General features: G+C 45.3%; 2 protein-coding genes across 2 annotated transcripts; one reads left to right on the top strand and one right to left on the bottom strand.

The window, feature by feature from the left end:
• Positions 1–207: 207 nt before the first annotated feature.
• TRMT61A (tRNA methyltransferase 61A) lies at positions 208–9,941 on the bottom strand. The gene is made up of 4 exons (XM_053475279.1): positions 9,880–9,941; positions 7,993–8,337; positions 6,024–6,290; positions 208–668 (listed from the first exon to the last, which is right to left on the bottom strand). Exons 2-4 carry the CDS (start codon positions 8,321–8,323, stop codon positions 361–363), a joined length of 906 nt encoding a protein of 301 aa, XP_053331254.1. The 5' UTR covers positions 8,324–8,337; positions 9,880–9,941; the 3' UTR covers positions 208–360.
• Positions 9,942–14,166: 4,225 nt separating this feature from the next.
• CKB (creatine kinase B) lies at positions 14,167–19,876 on the top strand. Its single transcript, XM_053475473.1, has 8 exons — positions 14,167–14,239; positions 15,634–15,838; positions 16,321–16,475; positions 16,765–16,897; positions 18,016–18,187; positions 18,708–18,831; positions 19,155–19,344; positions 19,508–19,876. Exons 2-8 carry the CDS (start codon positions 15,646–15,648, stop codon positions 19,684–19,686), a joined length of 1,146 nt encoding a protein of 381 aa, XP_053331448.1. The 5' UTR covers positions 14,167–14,239; positions 15,634–15,645; the 3' UTR covers positions 19,687–19,876.
• Positions 19,877–20,980: the final 1,104 nt, after the last annotated feature.

Below are 20,980 nucleotides of genomic sequence, written 5' to 3' on the forward strand. Positions count from 1 at the left end.
AAGCGGTGCCGTTTGTACCACAACACCTTCTTGCAAAAAAATACATGTAAATATGTGGCTGGCAGACAAAGGGTTAACATAAAAAAAAAAAAGGGATTTCTGCCCCCGACAGCCGCTGTGGCAGCTAATAATTCTTTAACCCTTCAGACTCCTTAGTGATCAGGTACAATATGAAACACTTTATTCCCACGCCGACGCCGTTCTATAAGCACCGGGGGGTGGGGGAGGGTAATCAGAGTCCACGCGTGAGCCGTGCAGTCGCTGCCGTTCTCGTCTGCCGGCTGTTTACACAAAATGCATTTTTTTGAGCTCAGCCGGGCTTTATATGGTGCGAGATTATACAGTCTAAGAGGGAAACGTCTAAAATAGACTGAGCGTGGCAAAGGTCAGGTACCCCGTGTGACCCACGGTTTCCCTGGGGGGGACTCCGCTTTTATAGAGTTCGCACGCGGACGTCTGCTTAGAAAGCTCGCTGCTGTCGGACCCCGCGGCGCTTTTCTCGTCGCCGGGTCTCCCGAGATCCGGGACGGGTAAACTGACGGTCCGCACGTCGTACACGCGCAGGAGGATCTCCAGGGTGTTGATCTCGGTGAATCCGTGTTCCTCCAACGACAGGCAGGTTCTTTGGACCTGCTCGATGCAGGGGGAGAAGGAGCAGACCCGACCACCTGAAAGACAGAAGATAAAAATATATATATACGCATTCTTCTGCGGGTTCTGATTACCGATCCACGCCATCCGAGCCGGCGCGTCCTGGGGGTATTCCGTCCGATGAATAATACATTTATAAAACACGCGGCTCCACGCCGGGGACCAAACCGAGAAAAACCAAGCCAAGCTGAAGAACAGCAAACACCTCCTACTTGGAGAAGATTCCATACGAGATCACGGACTAGAATCTAGAGTTTTATGATAGGAGAGGATGATACGCAAACCGGGCACAATAAAAAAAAAATCTAGATCGGTAATATCCGTTCAAAGACATTTAACGTTATTAAAAAAAAAACAAGGTTTATAATTTGCTTTTTCCGTTGGTGATGTAATCACGTGACCTGCGTCTTGAAAAATACGCCGTTATATAGAGATATCGGTGAGACGTCTGCGGTGAGACCGGGATTAATACTCATTATGGATTTGTATAATAAATAAATAATAATAATAAAAAATATATATATATTTTAAACATGCATTCTTTTATTAAAGTCAAATCGTTATTATCCAAAAGCATTGTCAGCACAATTCACGGCGCGCTTAATGTTAGAACCGGACCGTTCCCATAACATTTCTATGAACCCGGCCCTCCGAGGTCGCTCTCACATTTTCAGCGCGCTCCGTTTTTTTTTAATGCGTTCTAGGTGGGCGATTTAAACAGCGGCAATAAAAAAGACTGATGTCTCTTTCGTCGCAGTCACGTTTCACTGAAGGCTTCTCAGCCGCACGTATATCGTCAGATTGAAACAAACCGAACGAACCTCGCGGCGGCGGCTGCCGGAGAACGCTTCTGCATGCGCAGTACGTGTTACAGGAGAAAAGAGGAGAGAGAGAGAGAAAAGAGGAGAGAGAGAGGGAAAATAGGAGACAGAGAGAGAGAGAGAGAGAGAGAGAGAGAGAGAGAGAGAGAAGAGGAGAGAGAGAGAGAAAAGAGGAGAGAGAGAAAAGAGGAGAGAGACAGAGAGAGAGAGAGAAAAAGAGGAGAGAGAGAGAGAAAAGAGGATAGAGACAGAGAGAGAGAGAGAGAGAGAGAGAGAAAAGAGGAGGGAGAGAGAGAGAGAGAAAAGAGGAGAGAGAGAAAAGAGGAGAGAGAGAGAGAGAAAAGAGGAGAGAGAGAGAGAGAAAAGAGGAGAGAGAGAGAGAGAAAAGAGGAGAGAGAGAGAGAGAGAGAGAGAGAGAAAAAAAAAGAGGAGAGAAAAAAAAAAGAGGAGAGAGAAAAAAAAGAGGAGAGAGAGAAAAAAAAGAGGAGAGAGAGAAAAAAAAGAGGAGAGAGAGAGAAAGAGAGAGAAAAGAGGAAAGAGAAAGAGAAAAGAGGAAAGAGAGAGAGAAAAGAGGAAAGAGAGAGAGAAAAGAGGAAAGAGAGAGAGAAAAGAGGAGAGAGAGAGCGGCCAGCTCAGAGACCGAGGCCCATCAAGCCGCAGTCACTCTGAGAAGACTTGTCCCTTTGAAGGCAGCTGGCGAGAGCTGTTAGCAAGCGAGGTCACAACGCTCTATACTTGGCATGACGTGCGGCCGCTGGCGGAGAGGTACGAGAGGAACTGAATGCTCTCTGTGAGCCGCGAACCCCGTCAGGCCCTGCGCGTTCCGTTTATATAAAGACTCAAATCGGGGAGTCTGTTTCTGGAATCTTTATGAAGAAGAAACCTGCGCGTTCCGTCCTCGTTATAAAGCCAACCTCAGCCATACCTATAAGAGAGAAGAATTCTCGAGTAATTGAGATTCCGTAACGATCTCCCCTCTTGGAAGGGATGCCGCGGCAAACCCTTGGCTTAGACGCACCTGGGAGTCTGTATATTTTCACTCATACGTCCTCCTTTTTCTACATACATCACCCGCTCGGGCGACATCCCCGGAGAATTACACAGGAGGAGCTCAACATTTATTTCTGCTCAGCCGACGATACTTTAAAAAAAAAAATAAAAAAAAATTCCGCAGGCGCAGCCAAAAGCCGCATGATCCGCAACGCGACCCCCAGAAAAATAAAAACCCGGAGCGTTTCCCTTCCAAAGCAGCCAATTACCGTGATTGATACAGAAACGGCAGAGGCCGTCATAAAGAGCAAAGCAATGCAGGAGACAAGCAGATCGGCTCTGGGAAGCGAGATTAACCCTTAGCCGGGCTAGATATAAAGTACAGAAGGGTAGTCATGGAGCAAACAGGGTGTGTAATATTATATTATATTATATTATATATATATATATATATATATATATATATCGCTCAATTTACTGCAGAGTACAGCTTTGGGGCAGATAAGAAGAACGTTGCCAAAAACCACAGACAGCTGGGAAATTTACCATATATGGGCAAAGAAACGCGACCGGGTAAATAACCTCGGTTTGACACGAACTAGGCTTTGGACAGCATTATATATTGATTTATATTGCGGCGTCATATTCTGCAGCGTTGTACAACGGGTAAGCAGGACAAGTAAAAGGTTTTACGAGGTTCTCCTATGTCCTCATCCGCCGCCCTCACGTCTTCACAAACGATCAGCGATTCACGTGGGTCACCTTCACGTCCCAGAGCACCCGGGGATTGCAAATCCGCTACGGCTGCTCTGAGAAATTCTGCCGCCACCAGCGTAATTTTCAGCATCGCTTAGACGGCCTGTTTCAGGCTCCTCGGATGCTGAACGGGGCGATACGCAGCATTATAGAAAAACGAATAAATAAAATAGCCAAAAAAAAAACGCTACATCACAGGTGAACCTAGGGGTGATTTCAATGCGTTGTTGGGCAAAATTGGAACTTGAGGGGTTAATCTTCTTATATCGTTGGTGAAAACCAGTCCTGGCACTTTAAGGCCAGCAGTCACTAAATGACACAAATTCAGCGGCACAGAAAACTGTGAAACTATTCACTTTTTGGAGATTGGGGAAAGGACGACGGGCAGGGGAAGCCGACGCGGCACACAGGGGGGGTTCTACGGAAGGAGGACAATCAACTTCTCCCAGGTCTCCATGGGAATTTTCATGGGACTCACGTCTACACTCTGCTCAGACAGGGTCATCATTTGCACCCCCCCCACTCGCTGATATGTAAGTCGACTCGCGATCTTCGGTTGGAAGTGCGGACATCCCCATCTTGGCCATATGTAGGTGGACAACGAGGCTCGCCGTCTATGGCTGGAGGTTTCCCCATCTCTGTCGTATCTCGATTCACAAGGAGGCTCGCTGTCTTCATCTGAAGAGGAGGCTGTCCAGGCGGTACAGCGATTTATCCCAAAAATAAGGTTTTTCAGTGTAATCGTCGTCATCCTCCCTCGTCAGCAACCTGCTTCCTACAAGACGTTCGCTGAATTCTCTCCAGTTGACACAAAACTCAATAATAAAAAATGCATCCTTTCCAAGAGAAAAAAATTAAATTATAACAAAGCTCTTCCGGAATATCCATACCCCGGACATTCTAAATGCACTGACTCTTCCAATATTAACCCTTTAAAAGTTATTTTCTCTTGACACTTGTGCCATTGTTGGGTATAAAACACGGCTTGTGTGTTACGAGGTCTCACTCCCCCCCCCCACTTAGTTGAGGGATTTACTCTGCTGTCTTTGGCCGGGAATGTTTGAAGCACTCAATGTCCCTCGAGAAGCCATAATGAAGCTTCTATGTAGAACGTAGCTACAGCTTTCGGTTTGCATCGGGAATCAGATGGAAATAGGGGAAGCTGTATTTACGAAGCTGAGCCTGGGGTCAACGCGGCTCACAGATTCCTGTACGGAGCGGGTGAGAAACGGAGGTTTTTGGGAGGAACTGAAAATAAATACATTATTCACCACATGGACAGCATGAGCAATAAATGCCGAGGCTGTCATTTTGATATGTGCATTATTTCCGATTATGAAGATCCTACAGGAATAGCAAAGATAAGGTATGGCTAGCTTCCTCGGTTAATAAAACTTTTTTTTTTTCTTTAATGGGAATATATATATATATAGTCCATATAAAAACACTAAATATCCCCATCCGATGGCATTCTGTCTCAGCACGACCGTTCATTTGTTTGGCTGAAAACATGGACGTGAAAATGTTCATGAATCTCATCCATCCAAAACCGTCCTTCATCTAGAAGAAGACAATCAAATCTAAGGCGAGGCGATCGTACTCGACACGTCTCAAAAGGCTGATTGTACCCTGCGGGGGATCCTTCTCCCTGGCAGCCGGCGAGCAATGCGCTGGCCGGTACTTCCGCCGGGGCTTCTATGGATGAGCACTGGAAGGTCACGTCACGCTGGTGCTCCATCATAGAAGCCCGGCCGTCAACAGCTGAGGATGTCTGCGTGCATCGCACAGACGCTCGCTGGCTGTCAGAGAGGAGGATCCGGCTCCCCTGCAGCGCTGCGGGGGACCTGGATCTTAGTGTTACTATCCGACCTCTGTTTGAGGTCCGATTTTAAGACGAGGGGCATTTTTCAGAGCATTTGCTCTGAGAAAACCCTCATCTTATATTCGATAAAACTGATTCAACTAATAGATAATGAAATTCGTTAACGATTTTCATTATCGATTCGTTGTTGCAGCTCTAGTTATCCGTTTTCATTTAAAGGAAATGGGGGAGAAAAAAAAAACATGCAACAGTGAATCCACGGAACACACACACACACAACACCAATTAAACATCCCAAGAGATTGGAGCTTTTATCTGTGATGTTTTGAATCCACGAAAACATAATTTCTCACTTTTTAGGATCAATTTCCATAAATGTTTAAATCGACTTTAATATTCAGCCGACATTAGAAAAACGCATTAGATTACTAATCATCTAGCCGCAATCCAATATAATATTTAATAAATGTTTTAAACGGCCTTAAACTTGACTTTTTTCTATAGCTTTCTTGTTCCACTGGTGGCACTGGAAGCCCTCCTAGCGTATACCATGGTGTATGGCCCCAGCCAATGCTTTCTAATGAAAAACTGTAGAAAAACATTGATGACATTGGTCTAGAACCATCGCGTAGCCAATATTTAATGGCTCTGCACCTTCGTTGGCTCAGTGCTCTTTGGTTTGGTCTTTAATGGAGGTCCTCGTGTTACTGACCAATTCTCTGTTGGGTCTACCACCAAGACAACTCATTCCCACCGATTTCATATGATATTCTGTTGAGCAGCCATCTCTAGATCATCGTCCTACTCATGTGGGCGAAGTGATGGCTTGAATTTTCTATCACTCAAAGCCACTGCACCATGTATGACCCCCACACAAAAGCCAACATGTTCCACATCAAGCTAGCCACTTGCGATGGTTCCACCAAAACATTAGGCTTTGAAAGTCAGCCACAAAACGGGCTAAATTATAACCCCACACGTACCTTCAACCTTTAGAGCACACTTCGCATGACCAATAGCCTCCCACGGAGAAGGAATGTCTAGGAACACGGCGTCGGCGACATGCGACACACCAAACCCGTTCTTGCACACGTCCTGGTTCTTCACCGTGACCAGATGGTCCACCTTATGCTGCCGGAACTCCTCCGCCGCTTTCTCGGCTCTCTGCTGGTGGAACTCCACCGTGTACAGATGGCCGGTGGGAGCCACCGTGCGTATAATGGCATGAGAAAGAGAGCCGCTGCCGGTACCTGAAAACATACAAGAACAAGGTCTAAGCCCAGGCCGCACACACAACTTCTTGTTCTCTTTTCTTCTAGAACCCTCAACATTCAGTATTCCAGCTAAACAAAGGGGCCTATGGAACGGACGCCTACGGGCTCTAATACATATTTAAAGATTCGTAGAAAGCAAATTACTGACTGCCTCCATTCCCATAACCTCCTTTAGAAGGTTTGTTCGCCGTTCAGCAGGGGGATAGAAACTCAGACATTGCTTAGTAGCGTTCACGTTTCCACAAGGTTCTGATCAAATAACTACAGAAAATACACCAGTTTTTGGTTACCTCACGTTTTTTTTTTTTACATTTTAAATATCTGCCGTTCATATAGAGTGCTCATAACTTATATATAGTTACTTATTCTGAACGTGATTAATAAGCGGTCTCCATAAGCCGCAGGGCATAGTTTGAAGAACGTATAGATTGTTACAAGAACCTAAGAACCTTAGGAAGAAGCCGAGGTTTCTGCTGGAAATGGAAGAGCGTCTTGCCTACACAGAGCTTGCAGACACGCAGCCCCTGTCACAGACAGCTTGTCCCTTGTTTGGAGAACAATGCCTGGTGTGACTCGAGGCGTTTATGTAAATGCAGATCTCCGAACACACTGTGCGGCGCCATGCGACGCGTCTCTGAAGACGCTGGGCTGACGGACATGCCTATCGACACGTTAGATTCCAAAGTCTCTGAAGACGTCTACATTCAGCGTTATAACATGTAAGCGCGCATGAGGATCCCGGATCTGAGATCAGACCAACAAATAAGAGGGTTTTCTATACCGCAGGCGGTCTCTCAGGGGTTAATCCGCACCGATACGTGGCGAAGGCGTAAGTCAAGCTTTGCATTTGCTGAGACGCCATCTGTGACCTCCGGGATCACGTGTGCCGGCTAAGCTCTCACCGGATTAGGCTTGGGAACGCAGAGCCATTAGCAAAATGAAATTAGCGAAGGTGCGCGTTACGGGGCGAAACGCAGAAAATCCATAACCCGCCCGCAGGGAACAAAGTGCCTCAGAACACGCGGGGGCTGCGCGACTACCGCTGCGAATCCAAACAGAGGAGCCGTGCGGGCAGATGGGTAAAATATTCACGATTCATATAGCGCCATCATATTCCGCAGCGCTGCACGGCGGCTAAACAGGCTGTTATCAATTCCCGGTCCTCATTACAAACGCTGCCTAAACCTATCAACAATCCACACTACGGGATAGATAACCTAATGGGGAGGAATAACCACGCAGATCCAGAGGACAGAAGTTACGACGGCTGCCCGCATGGTACATTTTTTCATGATAATAAAAAGTTTGTCTCCTTTAAATGGTTAAAATGACACACTTATATTATTGGTCCATGTGCATTGGGCACTTAATTACGTCTTACAACACCCTTTGGCACCCCGCTTAGTGAATTTTTAAATAAGACACATTGAGACATACCGGTACAGAAGGGCAAGCTTGCAATCTATATATTAACCCTTTAGTTGGCTAACACAGACATTTCTAACTTGGGTTCAAAGGATTAGCCGGACTTGCAAGACATGGAAGCGGAATGAATCAATCATTTAACGCCACAAAGCCTCAAAAGAAATGCAGACGCCACACATACAACTCGCGTGTTCTAAACGACACGGATTATGACATCATTACCAACAGTAGTGAGGCAATAACGCCGCATTACCTGATTCACAGACCACAGAGCCCGGCTTCAGTTCCAGCATCATGGTGATGATAGAGATGTCGGCAGAATACAGGATTTGAGTGCGGTGAGGGAGATTCATGGTCCATAACTCCGGCGTGGGATACAGAATGTACACCCAGCCTCCTTTGCTGCACGTCACCTTGGACCCATACCGCTTCCCGATCAGGTCTGCCGAATGCCGGATGACGCCGTATTTCGTCTGGGTCTGGCTGCCGTGTTTGATGGCCACCGGGAACATGGAGTCGTGGCCCAGAAAGACGATGGCGGTGTCTCCATCCTGTATGAGCTCTCTGTATTCCACAAAGCTCATCCTAACGTGATCTCCTAATAATAAATATATATATATTATAAAAATCCGTCATCACAGTGCTGTTATACACACATTCCAAAGCCCCCGTGTCTCCGCCAGATCAAGTCAGATAGGTTAGCCATAAACAGTAGCCCCCCCTCGTTTGTATTGTTTTACGGAATACAACGATTACAACAAAGGATTATAGAACACTTTCAATCACGAGTGACTCAACACATCATCATATATTATTACATCACTAGGATGTCATATAACCAACAATCGGTGATAACGGTGATAATCTGGCACTCTCTACGGCTGACGGCCACCAAGTGACACAAGTGCCCCGACAGCTGGATACGAGAGGCCGCGCATTACGTGCCGGAGGACGCACAGCACCTGGTCTGCCGCTGGAGCCGCAGACTGGGCGCTTATATACCAATCATGGCCAGCGGCCCACTGGGCATTGTGCCGGATGGCCAGTCCTGGCCAAGAATACATGTGGCTAATCCACAACAGCCCTTTCTCCAGATACACTCAATCATTTGAACTGTAAGCTCTCTGGGCAAGAGACCATCACTCCCACTGCATGTACTCCATACGCCGCACTTTGTGTTATTCTTAGTTCAGATGTAACAGATACACCGTCTGCGCACCACACGTTTATTTCATCTCGTTTTGCTACATTTGTGGTAAAATATTTTGCTGATCTTATTATCTATTTTGATGAAATTGGAAACAAATACAGTCCCGTCTCATATTTCAAACGGCCAAAGAGGGACATTTGTTTCAAACGGTTACGCTAAAGACCTTTTACATAACCCTATGATATTTATATACCCGGGTACTTGCATATTGAGGCGTTAATAGGAATAACATATTTTACACTCATGAATACACTCATGGTCTCGTTTCTATGCGCATCAATGTACATTCTAGGGCTGTACATAAGTGGAACAGCTTCCCAGCAGACGTGGTAGAGGGTAATACAGCGAGGGGACTTAAACATGCATGGGATAGGGATATGACTCCTGAATCTAAGACGAGACCAAAGGCTGATTAAGGTTTGAGTCTTTAGAGCAGGAATAACCGGTGACTAGACGGGCCGAACGGGGCCAATCTGCCGGCAGATTGCCTGTTTGTAGACGTACCGTTCCCTGCTTGCTTATAATATCTACGTTTCATATCAAGAGATGCAAATAACTCATAAATGAGAAATATAATTCAGCTTTTACGTAAAGGCCGTCCATCTGTCTGCAAAATAAAAAGCAGGCGAAACAGGAAAATCACCCATATTACATTAAAATTTAGATTATTGTTATTTTTGCAGGGTGCAGGGTGCTGGCTGAGGGGAGCAGTTAAGCACTTGGTGCTGCACATTAAATCACACTGTCAGCTTTATTTCAGCTATCCATTTTTAAATATCTATCCTGAAGCTGCTATTATCTCTGTACGGCACACAAGCCCGTGCCTAACGCCGGCTAAAGCAATACAGCGCCGTATAACGAGCAGCCACCGGCAGGGCGGGTGTACCAGCGGACAGAAGCGAAAACATACCAGAAAAAGGGGGCTTTTACCGAGTATACTGTCCGAGATTCAGCAGCAGGAGCCTCCTGTCAGACACGTGGGTGACCGCCGGGTCGCGCTAATATGACGTCACGCGATGCTCGCTGCTGCTGATCAGGCGGTAGCTGACAGTTATTCGCCGGTTATTCTCAGCGGTATCGGCAGGAACGCATTATTTTATTCTTATATTATTATTTCAATACATTTTTGAAAATACTATACTAATACTGAAAAATATTATTTCATTTATATTTATTTATTCATTCGTTATAATAATAATATTTTTATTTTATATAAATATATATAATATTTTTATTTGTTTTATAAAAATATATATTTCTTATTATTTTGCAATAATAATAATAATAATAATATAAAAGGGATAATATCAATTTTTAAAAATATATGTGCAAATAATAACAATAATAATAACAATAATAATAAAAATAAATGTGTAAAGATTCCAGCCAGTTTTGTGGTGAAAGAACTCAAGTACCGGCCAGAATGCACAAAAATTACAAGACTGGCCATTTCAAAACCCGATTCTGCTGATGCTACCTGTCCTAGATTTCCAGGATCAGTCCCAAGCTCCCTATTCCAGTGTCCTTCATCTTCAGCATATGTGCAGATTTATGCCCTTAGTACTTTATGGTCTTGCATTGTTTTCTTTAGGAAGGTGATATAGCCAGAGTGTGTATAGAAAGCAGATGTGGGGGTGCTTATAAGGAGGTAGAACTAACGCAAAATAAATATAATCATTAATCATTGGAATTCAAGTATTTTTAATGCTATGTTTAAACAGCCCTCTCCTTTCGGCACACAACATGATCCAGCAGCCCCTCTCCCACCTGTTTGCTGCACAGCTGGCAGGACCTTGATGGGAATTCTCGGTCAAAACGATTCAGTTCAAGTTGACTAATTATTACCGGTTTGGGAAAAATAAAAATCCAGAAAAAACTCAAATGCAAGACTCAGTGCTATGTATTAGATCTCATCACCATAAGCCAAAAGGGTTCATAGTGTTAGTGAGGAAGGACCTTGTGAGTGTGCGCTCAGGTACAATAAGCTATGTACACCCAGAGAGGTGACATAGAGATAACCCAGACCTCCAGGACCCAGGTCCCAAAACAGGACAGTCCTGCTAAATCCGGGGCAGGAGCTAGCTATAGCGTTCTCCTGCGGATAAAACCGATCCTCTTTGAAACTAACATTTTTTATTAAAACTCCCTTTTTTATAGCATCCAGTCAGTTTTTATTGGTGTTATTTTTCTGGCGAAGGCATCCAATGATTTCGTTATACAGCGCCTTCCTGGCTTTAGTAATAAAGCGATAATAATATTTTAATCATTTTATTTCCAGGTAGAAATCGGTTCCAGGTACGCTGAGTGCCGTTATCAGAAAATCCATTATTCCTACTTACAGGGCGGATACAAAACTGCCAAGAGTCCCTGCTTTGGAATGATAGTCCTGCTTTCACACTCAAAATATTCAGTCCATATTTTAATATCTTGTTGTCCTCCCTTTGTGGAGATAAAAACAAGCATTGGTTTGCGTATAAACTGCAGTAAATGTATATTTAGTTGTTTTTTATTATAAATGACTGACATAAATCGCTATCAGTATACCTGGGAGTGTTCTGGCTCAGGTTAGCCGGAGCCCACTCTCTATAGAGGGGTAACCTAGCGTGAAACTGTATGGGGGTGGGAGGGGAATGGGATGGGCAGTGGGTGTGTCTAAATGCCAACTCCACCCAGAATCAGAGCATGTTGACTTGGAGAGCCAGAGAAGCAGCACTTCGCCCGGAGCCTCCAGGGCAAACCTGGAGAGTTCCCGGACGGGCCACAAATCCATCTAAAAGCTCTTAGTAAATACTTGACTGTGGGAATTGTTGGTCACTGCGGGAATTGTCGGACCTTCGCTGTGTGCCCTGCCCATTGACACCAAGTCTCTGATGGATACTGTGTGTGTGCAGCGAGGAGAGGGGCTGCTGGACGGTGTTTTTGCAGGAGGGGCTGCATAGCAGTGTGTGCAGGAAGGAGAGGGGTCGCTGGATGGTGTTGTTTGCAGGAGGGGCTGCTGCATGGCATTGTGGGCAGGAAGGAGAGGGGCTGCGCACACAACATTATCCAGAAGCCCCTCTTCACACCCCCCTCCCCACATAAGCTCAGACCATCAGGGTCCCCCCCCTGCACACAACCTATTCCAGTACATCGGTGTGAATTCTGGGTCACGCTGGGTGGGATATAGGGCGAAGGTCAGATCATGGGGCACGTCACTTTAACCCCCTCCCCAGCGCGGCCAACAATTTCCACTGTGGCAAGGCTTTTATATGTATGGGGGTATATATTTCCATACTGGAATGAATGAGTTAATTTCTAATTATAAACATCATTGGAGAAGCTACAGCTCTTGCGGTGAGATCTTGTGAGTTCAAAGCAGACGTAATGTAACAACGAGATGAGAAGTGACACAGGATGCATTATTTTCGTATTATAGATGAACAATGCAAAACGACAAAAAAAGAAACAGGGCAAAACTGAGCAATCGCCATAGAAACCAGTCAACATTTATTCAGCTTGCTTTAAATGTAATCCTTTGCTCCACGATAATAGAAAACATTAAATTCATAAAGGGATTTCACAAAGGACAGGTGTTTATTGGAGAGAAGGAGAAATGATAGAACAAAAGGCCGTAATGTAAACTAAGGGGGCTGAGGCTGAGATGGGATGTCAGGAAGTTTTACTTTACTGAGGGAGTGGTAGATAAGTGGAACAGCCTCCCTACATAAGTGGTAGAAGCTAATACAGTACAATGCATCAGGAGCAGCCTCTGTATAATGCACCAGGAGCAGCCTCTGTATAATGCACCAGGAGCAGCCTCTGTATAATGCACCAGGAGCGGCCTCTGTACAGTGCATCAGGAGCGGCCTCTGTATAATACATTAGGAGCAGCCTCTGTACAGTGCATCAGGAGTGGCCTCTGTACAATGCATCAGGAGCGGCCTCTGTATAATGCATCAGGAGCGGCCTCTGTATAATGCATCAGGAGCAGCCTCTGTATAATGCACCAGGAGCAGCCTCTGTACAGTGCACCAGGATCAGCCTCTGTATAATACATTAGGAGCAGCCTCTGTATAGTGCATCAGGAGCGGCCTCTGTACAATGCATCAGGAGCAGCCTCTGTACAATGCATCAGGAGCAGCCTCTGTATAATGCACCAGGAGCAGCCTCTGTACAGTGCATCAGGAGCAGCCTCTGTATAATGCATTAGGAGAAGCCTCTGTATAATGCATCAGGAGCAGCCTCTTTATAATGCATCAGGAGCAGCCTCTGTACAATGCATCAGGAGCAGCCTCTGTACAGTGCATCAGGAGCAGCCTCTGTACAGTGCATCAGGAGCAGCCTCTGTACAGCGCATCAGGAGCAGGCTCTGTACAGTGCACCAGGAGCTTCCTCTGTATAATGCATCAGGAGCAGCCTCTGTACAATGCATCAGGAGAGGCCTCTGTATAATGCATCAGGAGCAGTCTCTGTATAATGCATCAGGAGCGGCCTCTGTATAATGCATCAGGAGCGGCCTCTGTATAATGCATCAGGAGCGGCCTCTGTATAATGCATCAGGAGCATCCTCTGTATAATGCATCAGGAGCAGCCTCTGTACAATGCATCAGGAGCAGCCTCTGTATAATACATTAGGAGCAGACTCTGTACAGTGCACCAGGAGCAGCCTCTGTACAGTGCATCAGGAGCAGGCTCTGTACAGTGCATCAGGAGCAGCCTCTGTATAATACATTAGGAGCAGCCTCTGTACAATGCATCAGGAGCAGCCTCTGTATAATACATTAGGAGCAGCCTCTGTACAGTGCATCAGGAGCAGGCTCTGTACAGTGCATCAGGAGCAGCCTCTGTATAATACATTAGGAGCAGCCTCTGTACAGTGCATCAGGAGCAGCCTCTGTATAATACATTAGGAGCAGCCTCTGTACAGTGCATCAGGAGCAGCCTCTGTATAATACATCAGGAGCAGCCTCTGTATAATACATCAGGAGCAGCCTCTGTACAGTGCATCAGGAGCAGCCTCTGTATAATACATCAGGAGCAGCCTCTGTATAATACATCAGGAGCAGCCTCTGTACAGTGCATCAGGAGCAGCCTCTGCCAAAATGGAAAGGGCATTGATTCCAAAGTGCTGTTGGTTCCCTCTAGCAGCCAACCAATCCAATGAATGGGATATACATAGCAACCAATAGCAGGCAGGCTGGAGTGCTGTATATATAAGAGGTGGGTGTATCTGCACATACACATCCCTTCAGGTCTGGGTACTCGCTGGTCTTGGGGGGCAATCACTTCTTCTTAAGCCTACAAACAGCAGGTAGGTTGCAGGGCTTTGTGTTGGGTGAGATGGGGCATCTGCTTGGGGTATCTCTTCTCTCTCTATCGCATATGTATTATATCTTATATTATTATATATTGTCCTAATGCTGGCTGTTTATTGCAATCACGATCCCCAGCCCTATGGGGATTAAATATAATAATTTAAATGGCCGTGCCTGCTGCTTTTTCGGTGCTGGTTGACCCTCGGTGGGCTTTTCTTACATGCTGGGTTTGGATCAGAACCCGGTGCTGTGCTATTTAGCGCTGGAGGGGTGAGTGGGGTGTAATGGCGCAATCTGTGCGCAGATCTGGTGCAGGGTTCGAAATGGAACGTTGCTGATCATTTAGCGCTTTGCTGTTTATAAACACGGCGGGTCGGGGGGGGGGGCAGCAGCCCTTGTCCTTGGGATGCGTCTCTGTGCATCTAGGGCGTTGCAGCCCTTGATTCTTATGGAAAGGCTCTCCCTGCAGGCACTGGGGCATTAATAATCGGTTATAATCACTGATAATTAGTCTGCACTGGCTTGAGGGTGCAGAGCTCCCAGGGGCAGGTTTTAAAGAGATGAACACTTATATTAAAAAGTGGGGGTTTGGAACCCACATAGAAAAAAACATTTATAATGCTAGTCTTGCTAGTTTTATGTTGGGGTACAAATTCTGGGGGTAAAAACCCGAAAAGATTAATTTTTTTTTATCTGCTGCTGTGATTCTGCTATTCTTTATAAACTCCTTGCATTGGGTTAATAATTCCCAAATCAGCTCAGCACTGCCCCCTACTGACATGTCTTATGTCTGCTGCAGCCGGTGGGCTACTGACCACAAATCTTCAGATTTACCCTTCTATTTTTATAAATAAAAAGGCACTTTTATAAATAAAAAAAGGCACTTTTATAACAGATACCACAATTGGTAGCTGGGGCATGTCGGCATAATCAGTAGCCCAGTCTGGTAAATGGGCAACAAACTGTCCTGTCATTATATTCAAAGGGAAGTGTATATATTGTATCAGACATCCAATTCTATAACCATTCACTTTAGCATAGACAGTGTGACATATATATATATATATATATTAGTGTGTATGAATGTTTGGCTTAATATTGGATAAAATGACTTTTTGTTATGGGGGGGGGGTCTTCCCTTTCCTTCTGGATCAAAATGTGTGAACTTAAAAGGGTTAAACTTGATGGGTTTCATTTATATTTTTACAACCAGTATCTGGACCTCTTGACTCTATTAATTTATTGATTAAACCGCAAAGTGGTTGGTTTTAGAGCCGCCACCTATAAGCGGCCTAAGGTCACTTCCAAGGTCAAATTGCGTACGATCCAGCTTCCGATCAAACTGTCTAAATAAAAGTAGCTCGCGTTCGTGTTAAATGCTCTCTTGCAGTAAAGAGCAGTCATGCCTTTCGGGAACAACCATAACCTTCTGAAGCTGAAAAACTCTGTGGAAGATGAGTTCCCCGACCTGAGTCTCCACAACAATCACATGGCCAAAGTGCTGACCCTGGACCTGTACAAGAAGCTGAGAGACAAGCAGACCCCCAGTGGATTTACTGTGGATGATGCCATTCAAACTGGGATCGATAACCCAGGTAACTGGTGGGATGCTTGTTGTCCACGCTGCCATCTGCTGTCCTTCAAAGCAAGTCCTCGCTCCCATTTACTTTATGCTTGACCTGCCCAACATGAATGATGCTGAAAAGCCAAATCCTATAGCTGAACCATGACACCCCATGCTACGATTTCTTTTAAGTTGCCCCCATCAGAGTCCACTCCCATATCAGAGCGAATGGATGGTTATGTGATATTCATGGGAGGGGAGGAAAAAAAAAAAAAGCAGTAAACTTGCCTTCTGTAAGTCCAGGGAACTGAACCACGTGGCTAATGTCTCAACCCTTGACCTGTGCAGGAAAATTACTAAACCTTTGGAGTATTAAAGAATGATGTGATTTCATAATGTCATGCCATACAACCCATTGGGTTGAGTCCATTCGTTGTATGAACGTTGGGTTCGTTGTGGCCAAAGCTTGGCGTTCTAGGCCAGACACTTGTAATGCGTTGCTGTGTTGTGCAGGACACCCCTTCATTATGACCGTGGGATGTGTTGCTGGTGATGAGGAGTGCTATGAGGTATTCAAGGATCTGTTTGACCCCATCATCGAGGACAGACATGGAGGATATAAGCCAACTGACCAGCACAAGACGGACTTGAATTCTGAAAACCTGAAGGTGAGTGCTGGCTCTGCCATAGGCTGCCACTGACTTCAGCCTCCACGAGGGGGAGTTTTTATATCAATTCAAAAGTACTAGTGACACGTGTCTTAATATGTAGATCATTATGTTGATGGTGTCTCCATCGTCTGGCACTACCTGTAATCTCCTTGTCCAGAATCCACTTTTTGCTTTCTTCATAGACCGTTTAACAGACTTTGGTGCTGATGAAGACCCATCGGGTCTCTTTGGTGCACCCTTTCTGCTCGGATTCTCAAAAGTCATTAAATCTTCTTATCTAATTTAGGGTGGTGATGATCTGGACCCAAACTACGTCATCAGCTCCCGTGTCCGGACCGGGAGGAGCATTCGTGGCTTCTGCCTCCCTCCTCATTGCAGCCGCGGCGAAAGGCGAGCAATTGAAAAGCTGTCCATCGAAGGTAATTCTGGCTGTCTGCTCTGCATCTATCAAAGTGCCCTCTTGGGGCAAAGTAGATACCTGGGCGTGTTGCTAACAGGTCCAGAAGCCCAAGCAAACGTTGTAACCCTAGCTGTAGAAGGTGTCGCTGCACTTGATACACTGTAGCTAGAATGTGTGGTAGAAACATTAATCCCTTTCAACTGTAAAAGAGCTCTAGTAGAACTGCCACAGGACTAGTGCAAGCATCTTAAAATACATAATAACCTAATGGGTAACGACTTGGGATATTGACACAAATTGGCTTTCACGCCAGTGGGTTTCCCTCCAATGTCTCTTACATGACACTTGGAGCTGAGCTCAGGAATCTTGTAAGACGCTCTCGCCTCGGTTTAACCAGGATCAGGCATCATCCAACAGCTTTTGGAATGTCTTCCGTGACAATGAGCCAACCTTCTCCCGAACCGGTGGGTTGCGTTGGTTTGTTTCATGGTGGATCAGATGCCACCATGCTAAACTGTAAGGTTTGTGGTGGGGTTACACTGTATTACAACACAAATATCTACCATGGCTATGTATAATAAGGTGCAGCTTGATGTTCTAGCTGATCTATCAGATCAGAGGCTCTACAGAAACCGTTGAAGTTTTGAACTTCCTATAACGTGGGTTGGACTTGGTATCGCTTGCGATTCCTCTTTAAATGTCTTTATTTGAAGCTGTCGCCCGGCGTGTGCTCCGTACGGTGATTAGTGATCCTGATGCTGCTGTTCTAGTATAAGGAACCTTTTAAGGAAAGTTTCCATCCCTCGGATCCTCCTAAATACCTGTCTGTATATGGTTTAGTCTTCGTGGAAAGACTTGGCATCTCGAAATTCCAGCTTGCACTGAAATTGAGACGGGGAGAAGTAGCTAATGAGGAGGAACCTGTCTTCCTTTCTACATGCTCTTCTTCTTTTGATGGCACCATACATGTAATAAAGTGTTTGCCGTAATACAGAATACTTTTCACCTTTGTCTGCTAGATGACCTCTCATGATTATAGAAGCACAGCTATCCCCTCTGCCATTTCAAACTGTAGTCTCCTCCCGTCAGTAACATTTTACATGTCCAAATCTATTTTATATTCTTTTTGTGGTCCAGCTCTTGCTAACCTGGATGGTGACCTGAAAGGAAAATATTACGCCCTGAAAAGCATGACCGATCAAGAACAGCAGCAGCTTATAGATGACCACTTCCTCTTCGACAAGCCGGTGTCTCCTCTGCTCCTGGCCTCTGGAATGGCCCGGGACTGGCCTGATGCCAGGGGGATCTGGTATGTTTCCCCGACGCTCCTGAATGGGTCTTTCTATTAACACCGAAGCTCGGTAGAATGTTTATGGTCGTTGCGTTCCGAGGTCATGTCATTGATGGGCTTTAGGGAACGTCTTAACGCAAATTAAATTGACTTTATGGCTGTACCTGAGAACTGGATATCTGCAGCATGCCGCAGTGTGTGGATATCTGGAGAGACCCAGTGACCCTTAGGCTTTTCTTCTCCTTGACCCTAAACGTGGCACGTTGTGTGTCATTATTCTTGTAATGAACCCTTTAATATACAAAAGATCCTTCATGGTCTTGTGTCTAGTCCTGCCATGCTCTAGCATTAGCGCTAAGCGGTTTAAACCCTGGCAATCTATTGAATTAAATCCAACCTAAAGATTTGAATCTAGGTCAATGCACCTTGACCTGTTGCCGGTTTATAAGCAGCAAGAATAGCAGGCGGGGGGGGGGGCAAAAAAACCCACAAAAAAACCTTTAATTTTGTATGTTTAATCTTTATTTAATTCTCTAAGGCATAACGACAACAAGACCTTCCTCGTCTGGATCAACGAGGAAGACCACCTACGTGTGATTTCCATGCAGAAGGGCGGAAACATGAAAGAAGTGTTCAAGAGGTTCTGCGATGGCCTGACCACTGTAGGTGTCCCTCCTTAACTAAACATGGTGCTTAATCGCTGCTGCGCCCATCACTGTTTGCCCTATACTTTTAAATTTTCCCTTACTATTTAGCAGTGATTGTTTCTTAAAAAAAATAAAATATCCAGACTTCCCATTTTACGAGTTTTCACATTTTTAGACGTCTAACATTTAAAAAAAGAACTTGCAGATGTCTAAAGACGTTGAAACTAGTAAAATGGGAAGTGGGGTGGACCCCCCCCCCCCCCCTCTTTTTTGTTGAGTACTCCGAAGCCTATATCCATGTAATGTCCGTAACTCCTATGTGCTCCTTTAATCTCCAGATTGAATCCCTCTTCAAGAACAAAGGGTACGAGTTCATGTGGAACCAGCACCTCGGTTACATCCTGACCTGCCCGTCGAACCTGGGAACCGGTCTGCGCGCCGGCGTTCACGTTAAGCTGCCGAACCTCAGCAAGAACGACAAGTTTGGCGAAATCCTCAAGAGGCTAAGGCTCCAAAAGCGAGGAACCGGTAAGGAGCCGGGCTGGGCGTGGAACGGCCGTGCTTGGACTCCATTGTCCTGTTGCCTTATTGTCTAAAGCAACTTTAATGGCGTCCTCAAAACTTATGTTTTTTTTTCCATAAAATATATATTAATGCTAATATTGATGGCCTTCGCGTGATATCTTCTCAGGTGGTGTAGACACAGCAGCCGTAGGCGGCGTCTTTGATATATCCAACGCCGACCGCCTGGGCTTCTCCGAGGTCGAACTGGTCCAGATGGTCGTCGACGGGGTGAAGCTCCTTGTTGAGATGGAAAAGCGCTTGGAGAAGGGCCAGTCCATCGACGACCTGATTCCGGCGCAGAAATAAACGCACTTTAATAGCCATGCTTTCTAATTTATTGGACGACCAATAGCATCACTGAGTGAGACCTCCGGACCCGACTCCTGCTTAGTAACACTGTAGAGATCGTCTTCCATCCGTTCATGTTTTTTAGAGATTTTTCTTTTTGATGGCTGCAATGTTACTGAAAATAGAAAATAAAACGGTCTTGCCTTGACGTCTTGTGTTATTACTAGAGGTGACCGTCGGGGGGGGGCGGTGGGGGCTTCTTGGTATTTTATCTGCATTGGAACGCTTATCAAAACCGCTCTAGGGTTTAAATCACGTTGGCATCTAATAGTACATTTTATATGCTAATATAAGGTAATAGAAGCTGGGTTGTGCAAAAAAAACTAGAATTGTCCCAGAAAAGAGTGCACCTGAAAAGATACATTCCGAAACTGTCCTAAAAGGTGTCCAACCCACCCTCTTCTGTGTTTTGTGTTATCTGAGCGTTATTATTATTATTTTACGATATATATCACATATTGACCTCCCTTAAACTAAGGTTTCAAATTAGGGTTTTTCTTGAATTAAATGAGGGTGCCCTCATTCCTGAACTGGCACATCTCGGTCCCACCTGAGGTTAAGCAGACTGCACAAAATCTAAACCTAATTCTGTAAGGCGTAGTAAATTATACAATATCTTTAAACTACGGGGGTGGGGAGATAAAAAGCTTTAGAAGGAAGGTTTCGGGAGATATTTCCAAGTACACCCCCCGCCCCCCCCCACCTCTGATCTCTGTCGCCGGAGCGTATCTGTATATAATTTATAATATATTATATTGTATAAGGCTGCCCGTATTTACCGAACCGGCTCCTAACCGATTCATGTCTTGACTTGTTGATCTGACCGCGCATTGGCATCTAATACGAGATCGCGATGTAACCGGAAGCTATCGCTGCGCCGAGAACCGTGAAAACTGGTGAAATTTACAAAATCGCAAGAAAAATCCTTGTTTCTCTCTCTCAACACCCGCAAGATGAAGGGCCTGTTTCCTTCCCATCCACAGCCTTTGGAGCATCTCATCAACACCTTCCATAAATATATGCTCTCGTCTAAAATAAAACTTTGTGGCTGTTGCCATGGCGATCCAAGTAACGTCCCCAAGGTTACGCCGTATCGGAATCTAAAACGTCCCTTGTTAATGTTTCACCGCGTCGGCTGACACGCAGATGGTGTTAATATGCTAAAAAAAAGCGGGCTTAACCATGTGATTGCCAAATAGTTCTGACAAAAATTTAAATATTAAAATCAATTAAAATTTTAATTATTTGTTGG

Source organism: Spea bombifrons, chromosome 9 (genome assembly GCF_027358695.1).
Source record: "Spea bombifrons isolate aSpeBom1 chromosome 9, aSpeBom1.2.pri, whole genome shotgun sequence".
In the NCBI taxonomy this organism is placed as follows: Eukaryota; Metazoa; Chordata; class Amphibia; order Anura; family Pelobatidae; genus Spea; species Spea bombifrons.